Source organism: Mauremys reevesii, linkage group 7 (genome assembly GCF_016161935.1).
Source record: "Mauremys reevesii isolate NIE-2019 linkage group 7, ASM1616193v1, whole genome shotgun sequence".
NCBI classification, from domain to species: domain Eukaryota; kingdom Metazoa; phylum Chordata; order Testudines; family Geoemydidae; genus Mauremys; species Mauremys reevesii.
The window spans coordinates 72,210,635-72,232,569 of NC_052629.1; the positions used below are offsets into that span (position 1 = coordinate 72,210,635).

At 51.4% G+C, this 21,935-nt stretch overlaps 1 protein-coding gene across 4 annotated transcripts in view; it reads right to left on the reverse strand.

Moving 5' to 3' along the window:
• SEC24C (SEC24 homolog C, COPII coat complex component) overlaps positions 1 to 21,694 on the reverse strand; it is a 73,331-nt gene extending 51,637 nt beyond the window's left edge. For 2 of the 4 annotated variants that reach the window (XM_039547925.1, XM_039547924.1), the window contains exons 1-4: positions 21,512 to 21,694; positions 7,765 to 7,967; positions 4,717 to 4,803; positions 2,215 to 2,356 (exon numbers count right to left, since the gene is read on the reverse strand). In XM_039547925.1, the coding sequence (XP_039403859.1) occupies positions 2,215 to 2,356; positions 4,717 to 4,803; positions 7,765 to 7,939 (404 nt within the window). In that variant the 5' untranslated portion in view covers positions 7,940 to 7,967; positions 21,512 to 21,694. The remainder of the gene's footprint in view (positions 1 to 2,214; positions 2,357 to 4,716; positions 4,804 to 7,764; positions 7,968 to 21,511) is intronic. The other 2 variants (XM_039547927.1, XM_039547926.1) reach the window with 1 other exon arrangement.
• Between the last annotated feature and the right edge of the window lie 241 nt (positions 21,695 to 21,935).

The following is a 21,935-nucleotide window of genomic DNA, read 5'->3' on the forward strand; positions in this document are numbered from 1 at the left end:
ATGGAGATTATTACAGCCAATTAAAATAAATGTTGTCCGACTCCAAAAAGGATCCATGCCCAGCCATCCTCTAAAACCTACTGGCATGACAGAGAATGGATGGAGAATCCTTTGAGTTCCAATGAGACAAAAAGAAGCCAGAAAGGATATTTAAAAAGTTACTGCCACAAGGATGCAGACAGTGAAGTTTCAAACAGAAGGATGATGAGCTCGAGCTAAGACAGAAATTAATGCTACTGTAAGAATATAAACATACAGAAGCTGAACAGACTATTAGAGTCTTAAAACGCCTGATGGTATATGACTACTACAACCTAAGGTTTTTGAGGGGAAGTTTTTGAACAGATTAATAGTAACTACTGACAACCACTGTGTCCACTGTACTATAGTGTCTATGTCTACAAGTTAGGTCTTTCTACAAGCTTTCCAGAGGCAAAGATTCAGACTGTGTAGCAAATTCTCCCTACTGTGAAATGTTACATATACTTATTGCATGATAATATGGGAAGACTCTTCCTATGATCAATACTTAAAATCCACCCTAGGAAAAAAAATAACTAACTTTAGGTCCCGCACAAAGCAGTGTATTCCCCTTCCACGCAGAAAGGATTTAAAGACAATACAAACAGGTTATAAAAGCCAATGATAAACAGTTTTAATATGGCAGAAATGATTGCTTAATACAGTGGTCACCAACCGGTCCATCACCTTCGACTGGTCAATTCTGGGGACTCTCCCAGTCAATCGCGAACTCCAGCAGTGCAGCTGGGCTGATGCTTGGCCCTACACCACTCCCAGAAGCGGTCTGCATGGCCCTGCACATGCTGTGTGTGTGCGCGTGTGCGCGTTGCTCCTGCCTGCAAGCACTGCCCCCATAGCTCTCATTGCCAGGGAACTGTGGCCAATGGGAGCTGAGGGGGCAGTGCCAGCAGAGAGGGGCATCGTGCAGAGCACTGTGCCCCCCACCCACTCCCCAGGGGCATGTTGTCCCCTTCTGGGAGTGGCGTGGGGCCAGAGCAGGCAGGGAGCCTGCCTTATCCTTGCTGCGCCACCAACCGGGAGCCACTCGCAGTAAGTTCCGCTCAGTGGGAGGCTACCCCCCAGCCCCCTCCCGGAACCAGGACCCCATACCCCACTCCTGTACCCTGAACCCCCTCCTGCACCCCAGCCCTGAACCCCATCCCAGAGCCAGCACCCCACACATCCTCCTGCACCGCAACACACTGCCCCAGCCCAGACCCTCCTCCTGCACCCAAATTCCCTCCCAGAGCTTGGACCCTTCTCCCACTCCTGCACTACAACCCCCTTCCCCAGGCTCAGCCTCCCTCCCACACTGCAAACCCCTCCGCCCCAACCCAGCGCCCACACGCCCTCCCGACCCCCTGCCCCACCCCAGTGAAAGTGAGTGAGGGTGGGGGAGAGCGAGCAACGGGTGTGTGTGGTGGGAAATGGAGTGAGCAGGGCCTTGGGGAAGAGGCGGGGTAGATCCTGCATTGCCCTTAAATTCAAAAAGTGATTTGGGGCTTAGAAAAGCTGGATACCAATAGCTTAATAAAATAAAAAGGGGGAAGTTACTCCATAAGCTCAGTGATTCACATCTGGTTGATTCAAAGTTTGGACTCCTTCCTACTTTAAGCACATGAAATTGTTTAAATATGGTCTGTACCCAGGTGTCAATGTTCTCACCTAAAAAACCCAAGGACAATAGCGCTGCTCTCATGAGCAACCCTGACATAACTAACAAGAGCAGAACGTTTCAGGAAGTATTACAGTTTCAAGCTCATGAGATATTAATCTAAAGGAATAAAAAAGGGGGGGGGCATGGCGGCTTCTAGCCTGATTTTCAAAGTGGCTGAGAAACTCCCTGGCCACACTGATGCCAAAGAAACTGGGTGTGCTCAGAATGTCTGGGAAGTCTGCTCATTGAGTTTCATTGATGTTTTGATTGTATTCTTTTCCCTTTTACATTGTTTCACAAGTGGCAGTAAGACGGAAAAAGAAAAAAATACCCTGAAGCCGGTTCAAAACCTCTTTGCTACCGAAAGCACAAGTTAAGAGACCTTAAGTATTTTTGCCCCCCCCGCCCCCTTTTTGGGGAGGTGGGTAGTGAGGGAAAGGTGTGGGAGAGGGGAAGAAAGTAATATTGTGCTCCAGTAGCTTGATAGATTTAAGGTGTCCAAAGCCTTTCCTAGGACTTGCTCTTCTCATAAGTACCTTTGCATCTGGACTGCTGAAGTTGCAACCCCATTCTGCACATCTCCTTGCCCAAACTGACTATACACTGGCTGGCCAGCAGGAACAGGTGCACCAGAGGTTGGTGGGGGTGCTCCAGACGTAGGGGGAGCTCTTAACGTACCTAGGAATACACAGAGAGAAATATTAATTGCAGAGATTACCTCACAGAACTCTACCAGCACTGACCAGGTACCCACAAAACTACGAGAAACAAGACTCCATATACAAGAGGAGATTAATGATTTGTGAACAAAGGCGGTATCTACACTGACCTTTCACCATTGCTGAAGCATCAGTGCAGCTCCATTTATAGCAACAGTGAAAGCCCTAGCATGAACAGGATGCCAGCACTTTTGGCCACAGTGTTGTCTACTTCCACTCAGAAGAAGTCTTGATGATATTCGGTTAAGTCTCAGCAGTGGAAGTTCACCAGTGGTAGCATTGACCAAAGAGTCAGCTAAAGACAAGGCCCAAATGTCCATCATCCTTTCAGTAACAGTGGTGTGACCCCCTTTATGCTAGTGGCTAAATTATTTTCAAACCCAAAGGAAGGGAAATGTCAACATTGGGTCACTTTTCCCGTACACACTGGCATATGAAAAGCATTTGCTGAAACCATTTACAAAATTGTTTCCTGGAACTATATTTTTTGTAATATAACTGGGAACAACATGTCTAAATTGAAGTTTTTGGAAACGGAATAGTGGTTAACAGACAGTCTCACATTTGTTAGATCAAACTGTTTCAGTTGCACTGTGGACATAATTGTGCAGCGAAACTAAATCTGTTTTCCCTATCAGTTCCCCAGCACATAGGAAGATGCCAAAGAAGTGTTTGCAGTGTCTACTTCCAAAACAGAATGCACAAGCATAGGTTTGGTATGATCACATTGACAAACACACTTATGGATACTAAGTAGCACAATCAAGACAACTAGTCACAAAAAACATGTATTTGTATTATTATACATATGACTAGATGCAGATGACTTAAAACATAAAATTGCTATATCAGATCAGACCACTAATAGTATCCTGACAGTGGCCAGTACCAGATATTTCATACTATGCTGCTAGTATCCCCATAATGGAGTTATGAAATAAAGTGCCATAGGGGAAGCTATTTTTCAATCCCAGGAAGTTGTTTTTGGCACACAATCAAGACGGGCTTATACTCATACATTTTATTCTGCCTATATATGCATGGTCTTATTTTAATTTACTATGCACCTGGCTTCAGAGATAGCATGGAATAAGTTCTATGAGCTAATTATGACTTATGTGAACAAGTTTTTTCCTTTATAAGTTTTAAATGAGTTGCCAAAATCTCACTGAATGCCCTATTTGCCTTGCCACACAATACCAAGAACAAAGGGACATTTAAATTTACTTTCTATACTATTTGTTGTTTATATACCTCCAATAAGTCACATCTCATTTGTCTCCTCTCTAAACTAAACAGTCCTAACACTTTTTATCTTTTCTTCCCATACAGAAGTCCCTCCAGGCCTCTAATTGTTTGAGTTGCTCATTTGAGCCCCTTCTATTTCTGCTATATCTTTTTTTTGAGATGGGTGACTATTGGCACTTAATTTCATTTAAGAAACTTTAAGACATTTTTGGGGTCTCCTTCCCATAAGGGAACAGTCTCCTTGCAAAACTGTTAGGAACTGTGGGATACAACCTTACCTTGGGTCTATCCCATGCATCTGAAAAGCATATCTAAACTGATTCCTAGAAGGGGATAGTGGGACTGCTCTAATGTCAGCATAGTTTAAAATGCATAAACACGTGAAATGAAATTTTCAAAGGTGATTTAACTTTGTTGACAGAACTCAGTCTCTTGCAAATACATCAACGCTAGTTATGAATGTATTCCTTTAATCGTTTCCTTGCAATTGCTCCAAGAAATCACTGGAAAATATTTACTTTAAAATTGCTCTTGGCCAATATTATCTGGAAATATTAGTGTCACCGCTAAAGCCCCTCTGTCCACCTTTATCCTCAGCTAAAGACATTACCCTTTTGCAATACAGACCCCATTGGGGCATTTCATTTACTATCTACACTGTCCTGAGACCAAAGATACTTTGACGAAAATCTCAATCTCTCTTTATAGTGAAATTGTTTTAGTGGGTTAGCCCCAATTTTGACCTCATAGTGCCCTAAACTTAGGATAGACAATCAAACATAGCTGTAGTTCAGTCTAAATCAGGCAATCATCAGGAATTTCTGCTAAGACTCTTTCTTTATACCCCGTGTGTGTTTCTGTAGGGCTGCCAGGGAGTAGAACAGTGAGGACACCATCAACCTGCAACCGAGTAGCAAAGTGCATATTCACCACTTCCTTGAAACAAAATGCTCAGATCAAATGTGAATGGAACAGATTTCACAAAGACACTTAGCAGAGAAACTATTTTTTGCTGTATGGACAGCAGGACGCCAACATCACAAACACTCCCCCACAGAAGACACCATTTACCTATGAAGTTAGGTGCAAGAGTAGGAGTGTCAGAGTTGAGAGAAACAGGAGAGCCCTTCGAAGGGAACCCCAAGGAAGAAAAGTAACCTGGAAAGACAAAACACACCATCAAGTAAAGCCTGAGACACAGTACTCAGAAGTGAACTTGACAACGCCAGCTGAAATCAGTTTGCTTTAGAGCAGAGAAACTCATGGAGATGTAGCATGGTTCTATTTGTTATACCCCACAAATCCTGAAATATTCCCTATACTCTGCTACTCCATATTACTATGCTATTGTCTAGAATACCACTACCAATGTACTACCAATGGGCAACACCTCACCATTGTAGATAGTGCAGGCTTTACTAGTATTGAGCCTGGTCAACATCAAGTATTCCAGCAGCAACATGGCATTCAGAGAACTCTGTAGGACTGCTTTTCCCAGGAAAAACCTTGTCAGAAAAGCAACCATCTCCTATGAAACATTCATACAAGCTCAGCCCATGGTAGGTTTATTTCACTAACAAGAACTAGCTATTGCTCAGTCAGTAGCGAGACATCATGTCTTTTTCCCACTTACAATGAAAACTAGTGGCATGGCACCTCTTCTACTCTGCTACCAACTGGGACTATCACTACTATAAAAGTCAGATCAGAAAATGGGATTTCTCCTCTAAAAGCATGGCATAGCAGCCACCTTTTTAGATCCTTTGCTACTGTTTTTTAAATGTAGTCCCAAGTGCAATTCTGAAGTTACATGGTGCTAAATTTCTGCCAGCCCCTTACGATTCTGGACTGGCCTATGGCCTCTACATCATGCAAAGCAAATGAATCCTACCACCATGATGTGAGATACACCTTTGTATGCAGTAGGGAGGAGAAGAGATGGCCAGACAGCTGGCCGAAAAAAGGAAGAATGAGAGAAGGAAGTTGGCCAGCTCCAGAAGGTAATGCAAGCAGCAGAGCAAGGGAGAGGTTGCTGGGAAAACCACCCCACCTCTTGAATCCTTTTAAAGTTGCCTGCATTTAAAGTCATATATATGGCTACACATTTATCAGGTCCCTGATAATACAATACCAAGTTAAAAAAAAGTCGATGAAGTACTTAACCCTCAGCTAAAGTTTCAGGAATATATGTCAGTGTCAGTAGTTTCATGTCCCTCAGACTAAGGATCCGTTCATCTAATTTAAATTCACTATAACTTCATCTGTCCTCCCCTGATGCTGTGTTGCTTGTCTCCCTCCATTATCTCATGTCTGGCAGTTATAGGAACAAATGTCCACTTCTGGATGTTATGTTAATACTCAGAGCATCCTATATTTCTTCTCTCCTCCTCCCCAGTCATATATAAGCTTTTTAAAAGAGCTAGGCAATTTCACGCCAGTGAGAAGTGCTGGACTGATAGATTAAAGGCTTTGGTCCCTGGAACTATCTGCAAAAGTGGTACAGTATACACAATCAGGTAATTCAAGCATCCTTCACATCATCCCACTAATATGCTTCCACTATAACCTGAGAGAACCACCTCTAAGCAGGACATGGAAAGTAGGCCCCATGCCCCATTTAATCACTGGTCTGATCTTTATTGTAAAATGGTATTTTGGGATTTGGACCTCTGTCCACTGGGAACAGGTCAGACCAAACTCATTGCACTTCGACCAACCAACAGCCATCAGATATTGACACCTTTCAGTCACTATTGACCTGAGCTGGTTTTGTTCTGGTGATCTAGAGGCAAAAAGGTTCATATTCCATTGCCACCAATTTACTGAGGCATTCAGTATCTTAGATTTTTGCAAATAATATTTCAGCTACATCTGTAATTGAGCAGTGTTTTATTGCTAGTGCAACCAAAACAGAACTCAGCGGAAAGGGGTAAAAATAAAAACAGCCACTGGTCTTGAAAAGAGAAGTACTTTCATGCCTTACAATCACTGTAATATCAGACAGGAAGCCACTTGGCAGTTTCATTTCATAGACATCAAAAGGAGTGAACAGAGAATATGTTATCTTTCCCCCCAGAACTAACTTCCAGACACTGATTACAGTAAAAAGACAAACATTAAAACTTTCCATAGTGGTCCCTAACAAAAATTGAACTACTGTCATCTTAATAGAAGTGATTTCAATCATGCACACAATGTGTTACACTATTAAAAGGTGAAGGGCTGAAGGCTGTCAGTGGTTGATATATTAAGTACCTATGCCCAGGGTGACAGAATTTTAGCCCTAGGAGTCCAACTCTTTACAGACATTAAAAGGTAATATTTTCAAATTGTTTTATGAAAAGCAAATTAAAAACATGAAAATTAAGCTTCTCTTATTCAGTTTCTTCCCCTCTATCATACCATATAGCAGAACTGCTCGTTAGTTGCTTACCTGCTGACACTGAATTATTTTGTTACAACAGCATTTGTTTTGAAGATGGAGAAAAACATTAGACCTGCCTTGCAAACACATGCAAAATAAAAGCAGATCTAATTTTGACTATCCTTAACAGTATCCATTTAAATTGGTAACATTTATTTATTACACATGTGGCCACACTATTACCAGTCATTTCACCAACAATATCACAGACTGCATGCTCTCACCTTTCGGGAGCGAGAGTGAGCCACAGGTTTTTTCTGCAGATGAATATGGAGCTGCCTCAGTCACATGGCCTGTTATCAGTCTATTACTGCTCACAATCCAAGCTTAGCATGGAAACTGTCCTGTGCATTCTTGCTCCTGGACCACATGAGTGGGGAACTATAGAGAACAAGCTGCCATTGGGCCGTCTCAACATTTAATTTGTGGGCTACTAAAAAAGTTTAAGTCCTAATGAGCTGGTCAAATGGCTTCTATGCAACCAAATGATAAGCAACACTGTGAGGCTGCACCACAAGAAAACCCACTTTTTACCTTGACTTCTGAAGAGTTAGCATACAGTATTGTTCATATTAAAGAGAAGTTGTACCATAAAATATTCATTTAGCTAACAGTAGGCCATCAGTTCTGGAAAAGCTTTCCCAATGCACTCAAACTCACAGGCTATTAAGTTCCTAAGTCTTGATTAAGAGTACCTTGTGGAGGGGCTGGCTGCTGATATCCTGGCAGCGGACCATTGTAAGCGCCATACTGAGAATGATGAACTCCAGACATTTGCTGCACTCCATAACCAGACTGTTGGTATCCCTGATATCCAGGCTGAGGCTGCCCATAAGGAAGCCCTGTGTGAGCTTGCTGGTTTACACTCATTGTGTTCACATCCCCAAGCTAGTCTCACCTGCAAGGAAAAAAAGAACACAATTAGAAAAAAAAGAGTCCAAAAAGTATCCCTTGCTATGAAAGCAGCTGAGCGGGAGCTGGCCTGCTAATAACCGTGAGATGCTAGAGAAGGAAATGCATTAGTAAGTGTCTCACTTGCCTTCAGGGTGGATAAAAATCAATGATTTTTTTTTATTTAAATTGGATTTTTTTGATAATATGCTTTTTGAGGAAAAACCTATCTAAAGATAGTGCTTCGAAATGCCTCAAACAATACTTAGCATTTCTGTAGCACTGTAGAATTATTAAACCTCACACCACCTATAAAAAGAGACAGGTATCCCCCCATTTCAGACAGTGCAGGACCAGAAGTCAAGTGGGGAACAGCTGGGGAGGGAGGAGGGACAGCCAGAGGGAGAGAAGACGGCAGCCAAGCGCCTGCAGGGGGGAAACAGCCGGCAGGTATAGGGGGGAGCAGGGGGCTCGGATCCAAGCTGACAGCGGCGGGCTGGGAGGGCGTGGCCGGCAGCTCCTGCGAGGAGAGAGCAAGAGGGGCTACCTGCGTCCAGCAGGGTTACCGCGCGGCGACCCCCGCGGCGGGTGCGGAGGAAGGCTTGGCGCAATCAGGGGCCCTTGCGTCCGACTGCCGGGCGCCAGGGTCCGCCCCCCCCCCCACCCCACCGGTACCCCACCCCGGCCGCCGCCCCCTCCGGTGCGGTCGGGGACCCTCCCGGGCCCACCGCCGCCCGGGCACGGCGCCAGGCCGCGGGCCGGAGAGCGCACAGAGGCCGCCCCACCCTCCCGCTCACACCGCCGAAGGGCTTATGAACTCGGCGCGTTAGGCTCCTCCCCCCACCCGCGCCAAGGCCCGCGCTTACCGCGGCCGGGGGCGGGGCGCCCACCACCCGCGTTAGCGCTAAAGCCCCGGCGCTCGGGCACGCTACCCGCCCCCCTCGGGCGTGCCTCTGACTCCCCCCGCCAGGGCGCGCTACCCGGCGCCGGCGCGCGCGGCACCCGACCCGGCCCGCCACTGCATGCGGCGCGGGCGAGGCGCCGCCCACCCCGCGGCTCTTATGAACCGGGGCCCCCGGGCCTTCGGCGCGCGCCGCCGGCTAGCGCGCCCCCCGCTCGCGCGCGGACTCGCTAGGCGCTTGCGAACTCGGCGCGCACGGACTCCGGGCGCCCGGCCCGGGGCGCCGGCGCCGAGTGCGCTCTGCCTCCGCGGGACTGAAGGCCGCCCGTGACTCGGCGCCCTAGGCACCCACCCGGCCCTGCCGGGAGGTGACCGGGCGCCTGGCTGGCCGGCCGCGCCCCACCCGCCCCTGCCGGAGGAGGCTAGGGAGCGGCTCCCTGGTCTGGAGACCCTGGACCGGACTGAGACTGGCTGGGGCGAAGGCCTGGAGCAGCTGCAGCGGCCAGCGGCGGACCAGCAGCCAGCCTGCTCACAGCAGCAGCGCCAGGCTGCAGCAGCAGCAGGGGCAGCGACCTGAAAGCACAGGCACAGCCAGCTGCGGGGCAACAGCAGGAGCACAGGCAGGCAACAGCACAGCCAGCACAGCTGGGGCGGCAAGGCATGGCTAACAGCGGGCAGCAATCGAGCTGGCGCGGCAACTGCGCGGGCCCGGCTAATCGGCGCAGGAACCAGAGCAGCTCTAGGGGCCATCAGCGGCAACCTGGCGATGACCCGCGCACCTAGCTGGGACGCCCCAGCAGTGACCCAGGCCGATTGTGCACGACCGGCTTCCGTCGGCCCGGGCCCACACTGGGCAGCCCCAGTGGCCGCGACTCTGACCCTAGCACGATGAGGAGGGGGAGACCCGACTGGGCATCTTGACTGGACGACACGCTACACGAACTGGCCTGGCAGGCCCCAGCGGGCAGCGAGCGAACTTGACCAGCCCCCTCGCGCCAGGACAGCCGAGTGCCAGGGGCTCACCCCCGAGGCGCGTGCAGCCCACGAGGGTGGGGCTGGGCCGTGGGCCGGAGATGGCGAAGGCCTGAGGCCCTACAAGCTGGGCCACCCATCCGGCGAGGACTCACCTTGGAGCGGACTGAGGGGGGGAGGCTGATGGGATGTCTGACCCCCGTGGGCAAGACGGAGCTGGCGCCTGCAAGGCAGAGCGGACTAAGGGGAGAGGAATGGCGGCAAGACCACAGGAGGGAGGGGAGGCGGAGGGGAGGGGAGCAGAGCGGGCCCGGGTGAGGCGGACCGGGGGAGGAGGGGGCCCGGGGCGAGCCCAGCAGGCCAGGGCAGGCACCCCCGGGCCTAGGGCGGCGAGGCCGAGGGCCCAGGCGCATGGAAAGGAGGCGCGCGGGCGAAGGCAGGCCCGCCACCCGCCCCGGCAGATGGAGTGAGTGCAGTGCCTTGCTGGCAATTGGGGGCAGGTGTGAGGCGCGGGGAGAGGGCGGACGGGGGGCGGCGGTAATTATGGGCTTGAGGAGAAGGAGGAGGAGTGCGCCTTAGGGGGAGGGTTTAGGGAGGGTGCAGGCGCCGGGGGGAGGGGACTAAGGTGGGGTGAGGGCGGGCTTGGGCGGTGCAGGGGGCGGTCCAGGGGGCGGGCGGTGACTCAGGGCCCGCGGGGCCCATCGCGGGACAGGCTGAGGCGCGGGCAGCCATGTGGCCTTAGGGTGTGGTGCGGCTGGTACACCCGCCGGCCGGGGGCCGCCTGGCTTCAGCGGTGGGCCCCTGGAGGCTTGGGGCCCTGGGCGCCAGGGAACAACTGCGGAAACGGGCTGGCACACTGCTCTTGGTTAACGGCCAGGCGCAGGGGAGCCAGGGGGGGGAGCGGGCTTGGGGAGGGAGAAAGGGGCCACCGCCCGGGAGGGGGACAGGCCAGGGCTGGGAGCGGGGAGAAGAGAGGCCAGCCCGGGGCCGACCCAAGCGAGCGCCGGGCTCCAGAGGCCGGGAGGACTTGGACCAGGAGGAGGAAGGATACCACTCTCACCCAGCCGGGCAGGGGGACAGCCGGGCCCAGGGGGAGGACGACCGGGCCGCCCAGCCCACAGACAAAGGCGATTTGACTACAGGCGACTTACTCCAGCCGGGCCACACGCCACCCTGAGACCCGTCGCCAGCGCGCCAGGCACAGGGGGCGGTTTGAGCCAGAAGGGACTGCCTCCCGGCGGGGCAGTGGCCCAGGGCCGACGGGGCCGGCATCGTGCAGGGTTGAGCGCGTGGGGCATTCCTGGCCGTGGGGGGACACCTGGGCAGGGAAGTGCACGCAGGCCCCCCCCAGGAGCCCAGGTGGTGGCCGCATCCATGCGGGGGCCAAGGTTCCTTGGGCCTCCGGGAGAGAATGCGCGAGCTGAGGTCAATGCCAGAGTCCCCGTGAGCTGGATGATTATGCCACCCCAGCGGTCAGGCGGTGGACGGATTTGACCGGATGGCTGTGGATGGTGCCTGTGATCGACAAGTGATCTTGAGTCGCGGCACAGCACTCACGAAGAACGACTCACCAACCATAGCGCGTAGTGCCACCATAGACTTCAACAGCACCGACGCTGCGGCAGATCTTGCAGACAACCTGTGACGCTGCTGTCGGAGCTGCACTAACTCTTGCTTGCAAGTCTGGCGACTGTGACCTAAAGCCGGATGGCGCTGCAGGCTGCTGAACACGCGGCACACGGGACTCCGTCCTACCACCCGCACTAAGGGGGATGGCACCGAGAAACTACCCTGGCACTCCAGGAAGCCATGCGAAGCTGCTCCCAGAGCACGAGAGGAAACACTGGGCCCTGGGCCCCTCAGGCTCCTCCGCCTCGAGGGTAACGTGGAGCCTCCACGGGGCGGGAAGCCCCTGAGGGGGCTGCAGAAAATCCATAGAGAGGGGTGAACTCGATCCAGAGGGACCAGGGGGAAAAGCAGGGTGCGGTGGAGAGATCTGGGATCGGGGGAGGCTTCATCTATCCTCACCTGCGTCCAAGGAGGACCTTGTTGCCAGAGAAGGGGTTAGGCGTGCTTTTGGACAGGAGTGGCATATGAGGTGCTGGGATCGGAGGTGGAGTTGGGCGAAGGGGGGGTCCCCTTGTTGCTTCCTTCCCCTCAGAGTCAAGCTTGGGGCTCGGAACCAGCTCCCAGTTGGCCGTGAACCGAGAGGGAGCCTGGAGGAGACTGCCCCAGGTCACCTCCGAAGGAAGGGGGGTGAGGGCCCTATACCTGGGAGGCCGGAGCCAGGAGGGACGCAGGAGGCGGGCACGGCGGAGCCAGGGCAGCGGGTGGGACGAAGCGATACGACAGGGACCCACGAGGTTACCGGCGGCGGCGGAGGACAAGACACCAACAGCCCGTGAAGGACTCCCACGACCCTGGCATTCCCCGGACCGCGACACAGAACACACCGCCCTGTCCACCTACAAAGGAGAGGCCACGGGAGGGAGGCAGCTGAAGGCAAGCCAGGAGCCAGGGCCAAGGCGCGGAGTGAATGGGGAGGAGAGAAGAGTGAGGGAGTGGGTGCCGGGCATAGAGGGTTCTGCCCGGCTTCCGCACGCGGGTGATGGCGAGCCCGTATAGTTAACGCGCCTGTTTCACGCCCGGTTCATGCCGGCTGCGCAGGCGGCTAGGAAAAGGGGAGGATACAAAAAGCCGAACACGACTGCTGAGCGGCTAGGCTGGAGCGACGTTAACACCGGCCCACACCAGAAAGGATTTCCAGCGCAGCCCGTTTCCACTGCCTCACTACCGACAACACCGGATGAACAGGGCATTTGACGCGACATTGGACCATACGTTCACGATGATATGCAGATGCACATGTGCACTACCGTACGACTCAGGTGCTGGGCACACAGCCATCCGCATGCACAGGCCGCAGAACATCTGCATGACCTGACCACAACAGGTTCTACAGGCAGGAGGAGGCCTCCCAACACCTGGCCCAAGTTCTCACGGGCATTGACAGAGCCTTACCTCGGGGTCAACTAGTCGGCCGGGGGAGAGACAAGATTGGAAAAAGGTGGGCGTCGTTGCTCCGCACGGGGAAGATCCACGGGCGAGAAGGTCGCTGGCGAGCAGCTACTCGTACCGGCGCGCAGTTTTTAAAGCGCGCCGCGCCTGCCCTGGCAGGTACCCGGCGAACACACGGTTGTGCCGCTTCGGCTGGGAAAGCTGCGCGCAAGGAACCGCAGTAAATGAGCGCCTTCGAAAGGCTGCTGGGCGGAAGAGAGCGCAAGGCAACTGATCGCGGATACCCCCGAACCCTGCCTGCGCCAGTGGGACTTCTGCTGTAAACTTGTACCCACCGGGGAGCTGTTCCTCACTTGGGACTTGGGACTTAGCTGTAAGCTGTTCGAGGTAGAGAAGAAGAACACCAGTCTTGCCTTACTACATGGGCTGTTCCTGGAAGTAAAGTGACCAGGCGCGGTTCTGTGATGAAGGCCTTCCCTTCTGACAAAACGAACGACACCAATCCGGAATATCTATTAGGAACCCCTTCTCAAGCGGTGGATCTATGCCCCTCCGATGGATCTGACGGGCGGAGGCGATCGTGCGCCATCGGGAGGAGGAGGGGCGGGCGGGAGGTCAGCCTCTCCTTCATCAACGCCGGAGGAGAGGAGGGGTCCAGGAGGGGGAGCCCTTCTGGCCGACTGAGGGAGAGAGGCCGGACCCTTCCTTCGGGCCAGAGCCTGACACGTAAGGAGAGAGTTGTGCAAGGCTGGGTCTGGCCACCACACCCAACTGGCAGGACGCCTCCTAAGGCAGCACCACCATTAAGGCTAGCGTCTGCTAGAGTCTGCTGGACACGGGGCCGCTGGCTGGACCGGAGCTGCCCGGAGGGACCTCCAGACTGGGACAGGGACGGGGGACTGGGAGAGGGCGCCCGGCCGTCCCCCCGGGTCGGGCCGAGACGGGGGACCGGACGGAGAGGAAGCAGGGGGGGAGCCGACGAAACTGACAGGGAGAGCGGCGCGGGGACGGGCGGCGTGTCCAGGCCAGGAGCGCAGCGCAGAGCAGCGGCTGCGGCAGCCCTCGGCTTTAAAGAGGGCGGCGGCGCGGAGGCGGGCCCACCCGGACCCTGCGGAGGGGTGAGGGCGGGAGGGTGGGGCCAACCTGGGCCGCCCCCCCCCCCCCCCCCCGGCCCGCCCGGGGCCCGCCTCCCGCCCCCACCGGTCTCTGACCCCGAAGTCTCTTGCGCCACCCCGCGCCGGCGCACCACCCCAAGCGCCGCATGACTCCCGGCCGTTAGGGCCGCCGCCCTCACCCCGACGATGAACTCCGAAAACCCCGGCGTTGCCCCCCACCCCCACACCTCACCTCGGCGTTATGGCTCCCTCCCCTCCCGCCGCCACCCCCACCCACGTGTTTATGAACTCGGGACCCGGCCCTCTCCCCCCACCCGAACCGAGCGCTTATGGACTCCGGCCGCTGGGCCGCCGCCCGCCCGGGCGCCGGACTCCGGCGCCGCCGGCGGCGCCGCACCGGCGCCGGGAACGGCGCCCGGCCCGGCCGCCCCCAGGCCGCGCGAACTCCGCCGCGGGGCGTGCTACCTCGCCGCCTCTCCGCGCGCGCTCGCGCGCCCGGCCGGGCGCCGCGAGGCGCGCGCCGCAGGACCGCGACCTACTCCCTGAGCTACTCGTCCGAAGGTCCGGGTCCGGGGCCGGCGGGGGGCCGCCGCGCGCCGGCTACCGGAGCGAAGACCGACGAAAGTGTGTGGTGTGGTGCCCCCCACCGCCGCCGCCCGCGCTGGGGCTGGGGCTGGCATCACACAGAGAAACTAAAGGAATACAGGTGTCATGCCCAAGATTAACTAATCACTAGCAGAAATGGAATCAGTAATCAACAGTTCCTGACTCCCAGCCCTGTGCTCAGTATGTTAGGTCTTGCTTCCTTGACACAAATGGATGTACACTAATTACCTCAGAGTACAAAGGATTCAGAATCCAGAATAGGGTCAAGATGACATTTTAAAATAAACTGGACAGTAATTTAAAATCCTAATTATCTCTATAATGAAATAAGTAAACAACATTTAAAATGACAAAACGCTCAAGGGAGACCTAAGACTGAAGTTGAATGAACCTCAAGCTAGGAGAGATGCATGAACAGAGTTACATGAAGGCCAGAACAGGAATAGCAGGGAATGACTGGAATAAGAGCACAGTGCTATGATGGAGTTGTGAGAGGAAGCTTGCAGAATGGAGGGACTCTTCATTCCTCGCTTTCACCACATTAAAAATCCACTAACTTTCTCTTAATACAATACAAAGTAGGCAGCACTTCAATACTCTGGTGACAGACACAATACACAAATCAGAGCCAGATATGCTAGTGAGAACTTGCTCCAGAGAGAGCTTGTGGACCACTTCGTGCTTGGTTCACAGACAGCAGAGGACCCCACTGTTATTTTACATTAATATACTGGTCGTGTTACCTTCTTATATATACCATATTTGCTACAGGACCTTGTTTACTGCCTTACAGTTAAGGTTGCAATAACTTAGTAGTATGCAGTTGTAAAAAAAAAAAAAAACAAACAAACAAGTGCCTGAAAGCCAGAAAATTCAAAGATAAGATCACAGTTATATAAAAATGGAGGAAAGTAGATTTGGGTATACCAAAGAGCTTTAGCTTTGCCCCTCATATCCTTGTCACCCCATGCCCCATCTGTGTGAAGGAGTACAATGTGTGGCCACGGCTACACTAGGAAAAAGAGATATTTAAACACGTTTTAGCTAACGTTAAAAATCTAGACAGATGATGCAGATGTAATTTTAACATGTGTTAGCTGGTTGAGGTAAACTCTAATGGGGAATGTAGGGATTACCTCAACCAGCTAACATGTTGTAACAGCAACTGTTTTGATTACTTTAGGATTTTGACATGTGTTAGCTAATGTGTTTAAATACCTATTATCCTGGAACAGGGCCCCATCCTCCCTGATTGATCTAACCTCGTTATCTCTAGCTTGCTTCTTGCTTGCTTATATATACACACCTGCCCCTGGAAATTTCCACTGCTTGCATCCGAAGAAGTGGGTGTTCACCCACGAAAGCTCATGCTACAAAACATCTGTTAGTCTATAAGGTGCCACAGGATTCTTTGCTGCTTCTACAGAACCAGACTAACACGGCTACCCCTCTGATACTATTATCCTAGTGAAGACAAGGCCTATGACAGCTATCACAGCTTGCTGACATGTTAAATCCAGGGTCCCTAAACTCAACTAGGAAGCCAAGTGACTGGGGAGATCTTAGCTGCCATATGCAAAAATGTTTCCTGAGAAGTAACTGTAGTTCTTTGAGTAGAGCATCTGTATAGATACAAATTCTTAAAGATCCATACAGACCATATGCAAAGGAGAATGGGATATTACATCTGCAGTCAAGCCATGACCACAGTATAGTTAGCCTGATCACAATGCTGTAGTAAATTTTAATGTATTTGTGGCTGCTGGGAGTCCACCACTGAGAATGTTAAAGGGATAAAACATTCCCATTTTAATGCTTGATATGATAAAAACACTAGGTAGCAATTTAAATAGGAAGTTGGCGTAGGAGTTGGAAGGTATTTGGTTTGTATATGAAGTATAAATAATAGTACTATTGTCATGCGCCTTTCATTGAAAAAACTCAGTTCTCACTGTAACATTATATAAATCGTTCCCTCTCCCCACAAAGATAATCCATAAAGGCAAAAAATTAGCATGTGCTTTATTATCCTTCATATTTGAAGGCAGCCTATAGGTTTTTAGGGAAAAAACTGCACTTGTATTTTGTATATTGGAAATCTGCATTAGCAACTTCTGTATCAAAAACACTTAAACATGGCTAATCACTTTACTACTCGCTACTAGCTACACAGAATTCCATTACACAGCTTTGATGCTAACGTGCTAACACTGTCACATCTAAACAGTGGTCATTACTGACAATCACTGGGTTACTTCAGTTTCTTGTAAGACATCCCAATAAATGAGAAGTGGGCTGTAGCCCACGAAAGCTTATCCTCAAATAAATTTGTTAGTCTCTAAGGTGCCACAAGTACTCCTGTTCTTTTTGTGGATACAGACTAACACGGCTGCTATTCTGAAACCAATTAAGCAGATTCCACTATAATAAGTTTGTGCACATTAATCTCTTCCATCCCAAACCTGTAGTTTATACAGTATTGAACTGGCAAAGGCTATAGGATGCAGGGGCAGAAGATAACAAGCGTGCACAATATACAATCATGTTGCTGTGTAACAACAGATGAAGGAGAAATGTAGAGTGACTTGATGGGCAAATCCCTCTCTCTTACACTTAATCATTGATTCTTTAACATCTGCACAGAGCAGACTGAAATTGAGTTTAAGTTCTTGTCTAAGGAAAATCTACATAGTAAACTGCATGAAATGGTTTTCATCAACGAGTCCCTTACACTGGTTATTGAAAATGGTTTACATATTAGTTGAGAGGAGACAAAACTATTGTCAGTTCCCTTTCAGAACTGAAAATGGACTTGTTCCCACCAGTCTTGATCACCTTTCTGAAAGGGACGGAGGGAAAGGAAATAACAGGAATAAAAGCCCTTCCTTCAGTAAGGTTCTGGCACCATTTCTATTGCTCCCATTTTCAACAGGGACAAGACCTCTACTTTCAGCAGTTTCTTGTGAGAGGGATCCTGAAAAAGGAAAAGGGAAGCAGAGGTTGTATTTTGACATGGCCTTGAACTGAAGGGAGTATCCCCACTCAATCTTCAAGACCCAGTAATCCAAAGAAATTGCTTCCCATGTCTGAAAAAACAGGACCACCGTGTTCTCCAAATGGAAGAAGAGTGAGGATCTGGATCTTCAGTGATTGATTCAGAGCATCTCTTGAGCATTCTCAGGCATGCTTTGGTGCAGCAGTACTTGTTGCTGAAAGAGCCACTGTGAAATATCTTTGCTTCCTCCAAAAAGGTCAGAAAGGATTCTTAGACTGTATAGGAATCAGGACTACAGAGGATTATGCCTTCTGGTCAACCATATCAAATTTGACTCCTTGTTTTCAGGGCTGGGTTGACACTTAAGCATTACATATAACACTTGCAATCAAGATCAGGCAGACTTGGGCTAGAAAGATAGAAAAACCAACTTAGATACCTCTCTCAGGACCAAATATATAGAATCAAGCTTCCTAGAAACCTGAAGCAGCAATGGCAGAAGGATTTCAGACTTCTCTGGCCAGTTTAAGCAAGTCCTCTGAAAAGACAGAACTACTACCTCCTTCAGCTCCAAGTTGTCAAATAAATATGCGACTTCCTGGTCAAAGCCATTAGTATAATCGCCAGAGCTACAGTCTACTTCCAGAGCTATGTTCTGGAAAATCTTGGTGTCAATTAGAAGAGAAAATGAAGCAGTTGAGAGCTTTTTCAAGGGATGAGGTAGAATGGGCACTTCCTAGGACTGTCCTACTAGCTCCTCAGTAAGTATCTGACAGCACATCATATAACTACTGATCCAGGAAAAGATCAAGCAATCCATGCAAGAGCCTTCACTTTCTTTGGAGGAAATGATGTGTGTGTCTTGTATTCACCTCTAGTTGTAAAAACTGGTAAAGCAGGTATAAGACAATAAGGCCGAAATATCTCAAGGCAGACCATAACCAGAATGTTCTCCCTCTGGGTATGATTTAAAGTCTAAGGTGGCACCAGAGGATCCAAAAATACTCATGCATGCCTGAACTAAACCACACTTGAGGCAGAGGCATAGCAGAGTGAAGGAACTGGTTTTCCTCAGATCAGAGAAGTCCATGGCATGAATTTTTATCCCATAGAAACAGTGAAATTCACAGATTTGATAACAGCATAAGTCTGCTTCAGAACTGATGTTTCCATGGTGCCAACTGCTCATCTGCAGAAAAGAAAACCTTTCTGGAGAAAATCTTGAGAGAAGCAATCTGACAGATCCTGAAATTCAAGGCTTAACACCCAGGAAGGTTCCAGGTCAGTCCACAATCCTCTCCACTAGAGCCTTGAGAGGGGGTCAGCTCCTATATATGTCTGGTCAGAGAGATCTGACCAGCCCAGATCCATCCGAGGAACCAACCGCATCTTTGTGGCAGTATCTCTTTTTCTTATTGGACAGCTTATTGGAATTGCTGGAATCACAGATGGTGTTTTCTCCATCCAAAGATTCTGACCCTAAATCAATGGAACTTGTTACTTGTTCTTTTAGAGCAGGGGTTGGCAACCTTTCAGAAGTGGTGTGCCGAGTCTTCGTTTATTCACTCTAATTTAAGGTTTCACGTGCCAGTAACACATTTTAACGTTTTTAGAAGGTCTCTTTCCGTAAGTCTATAATACAGGGATAGGCAACCTATGGCACGCGTGCCGAAGGCGGCACGCGAACTGGTTTTCAGTGGCACTCACACTGCCCGGGTCCTGGTCACCAGTCTGGGGTCTCTGCATTTTAATTTAATTTTAAATGAAGCTTCTTAAACACTTTAAAAGCCTTATTTACTTTACATACAACAATAGTTTAGTTATATATTATAGATTTATAGAAAGAGACCTTCTAAAAACATTAAAATGTATTACTGGCATGCGAAACCTTAAATTAGAGTGAATAAATGAAGATTCGGCACACCACTTCTGAAAGGTTGCCGACCCCTGCTATAATATATAACTAAACTATTGTTGTATGTAAAGTAAATAAGATTTTTAAAACGTTTAAGAAGCTTCATTTAAAATTAAATTAAAATGCAGAGACCCCTGGATTGGTGGCCAGGACCCGGGCACTGTGAGTGCCACTGAAAATCAGCTCGCGTGCCGCCTTTGGCATGTGTGCCATAGGTTGCCTATCCCTGAACTAGAGCTCAACTAATAGATTCTCTCCTGGACTACAACAAAAACAGTAGAGCTGGACAGAATCTCCTTTCCAGGTAAGATACTTGTCTTGTGACTTTGAAAGCTCAGGTGCAGATGAGCCACCAGTGTTTCAAGCACTATGTCAATTACTTATACACCTCTACCCCAATATAACATGGTCTTTGAGAACCAAAAAAATCTTACCGCGTTATAGGTGAAACTGCATTATATCGAACTTGCTTTGGCCTCGAGCATTTCCATTATTAATAGTCAGCAAACATGCCCCCATCTGACCCCCACCTACTTCCCACCCCCTTACTGACCCCTCAGAACCCCACCCCATCCAACCTCCGCAGACCTCCTGCCAACCACCCCTCTCAAGACCCCACCCCATCAAAGCCCCCTGCTCCTTGTCCCCTGACCGACCCCTCCAGAGACCCCCGTCCCTAATCACCCCCAGGACTCCCATGCCCTATCCAACGGCCACAGTCCCCATCCCTTGACTGCCCCGCCCCCAGAACCTCTGAACCATCCAACCCCCCCGCTCCCTTGTCCCCTGACCCCCCCTCACCTGAGACCCTCTGCTCCTTATCCAACCCTTCAGCCACATCCCAGCACTCTTAACACACCGCTCAGAGCAGCGTGTTCTGCCCCCCAGAGTCCTGCTTTACCACGTTATATCCAAATTCGTGTTATATCAGAGTACAGGTGTACTCTGAGCAAGTTTGGCTGAGACAATGCTTAAAGCAGCAGCAGGAGCAAGAAGTCCATCTACACTAGGGCACCCAATGTGGCTATCACCAGGGAAGCTGGACTACTGACTGGTGTTAGTAAGAATGGGATGTTTTTGCAAATTTTTCCTAGTGGAGACAAGATTTCTGGAGTTGTGCACACTTTAGAAAACTTGAAATAATTTTTCTGTGCCACTGCTGAAAAATATTTACAAAGCATTCTTGATGCAGATACACCCTATGGCAAAACCAAGTCACAGCAACCTCTTCCCTGACTCAGAAACCAGTTTCAAGGAAGTGAAAGACAAGAGCAACTTAGCAACACAATGCAACCGGATTCCAAGCCCCATTTAAGAGAGAGATTCTCTTCATTCCACACAATCTCCTTCTTAGAGACCACCTTAGTTTTGGGTCACACTTGCATTATCTCTTTTCTCCCTGCTTTTCCAAAATTAGTCTAAAACAAACAACAAGTAAATCCTATTCCCAGATCCAGACAGCTTTAGTCTGGGTATCACTTAAGAATTGCCAGGTCCCTGCGTGGGTCAATTGTCCCAACCCTAAAAAGCCCGGCAGCTGAACGGTGCAATGCAAGTGCCGCAGCAAGAGTCCGGAGGATTACAGGAGATTAAGTGTTTCCGCCTGGGCTCTGGCCTTTGCGGCCGGTGAGACATTTGACAGTGAGCCTGTAACAACAAGGGCAGTAGCCCGGGCTGATGGGGCCCGGCCCCCGCATCCGATTGGGGAGCGGGCGGCGCCCCTTTATTCAGCACCAGCGGGGCCTGCGGCCCAGCGGCGCGTCGCAGGGCAGACACCGACCGGCCGGTGCGAGCTCAAGGAGGGGCGAGGAAGCGGCTTGGCAACCGGGGCCCGACGTGAGCCACTGCCGGGGCGCGGCGCCTGTCAGCCCTCGGCACAGCCCCGCCAGGCGCTCACGGGGGCCGCCTGGGCGCGGGGAGCCAGGCCCGAGCGCCCCCCCACAGACAGGCCGCCCCCAGCTGGCCCCGCGGGAAGGGCCCCCGACCCTGTGCCCGGCTCTGCCCGGAGCCCCAGGCCCGCCCCACTCACCCGGCTGCTCCTGCTCGTCCCTCCCGGCGCCGCTGCCCCGGCTGCTCTCCGCCGCCAGGCCCCGCTTCCGGTTCCCGGCCCTGTCGCTCCCACCGGAAGTGCCCCCTCCCCAGCCTGCTCTCTGCCACGTCCTCACTCGCGGCCAACCCCCGGCGGCCGCGACGCCCAACCTCGCAAGACCCGGATGTTGCGCAGGCGCCATGGGGCCGGGGAGGCCGCGGGGCTTCCGGTTCCCACTCCCTCACATTGACGTCACAGGGCTTACACGCCTCTGCGTCTGCTGGCTCCTCGGGGAACGCCCATGTCAATGACGTCACGGGAGAATGGAGCGCAACGTAGCCGCGCCTGGGGAGGGATGGGGGACCCATGGGTGTCACAAGCTGCTCGCTCATTGGACCACATCCATGGGGTCACTTGCCCAATG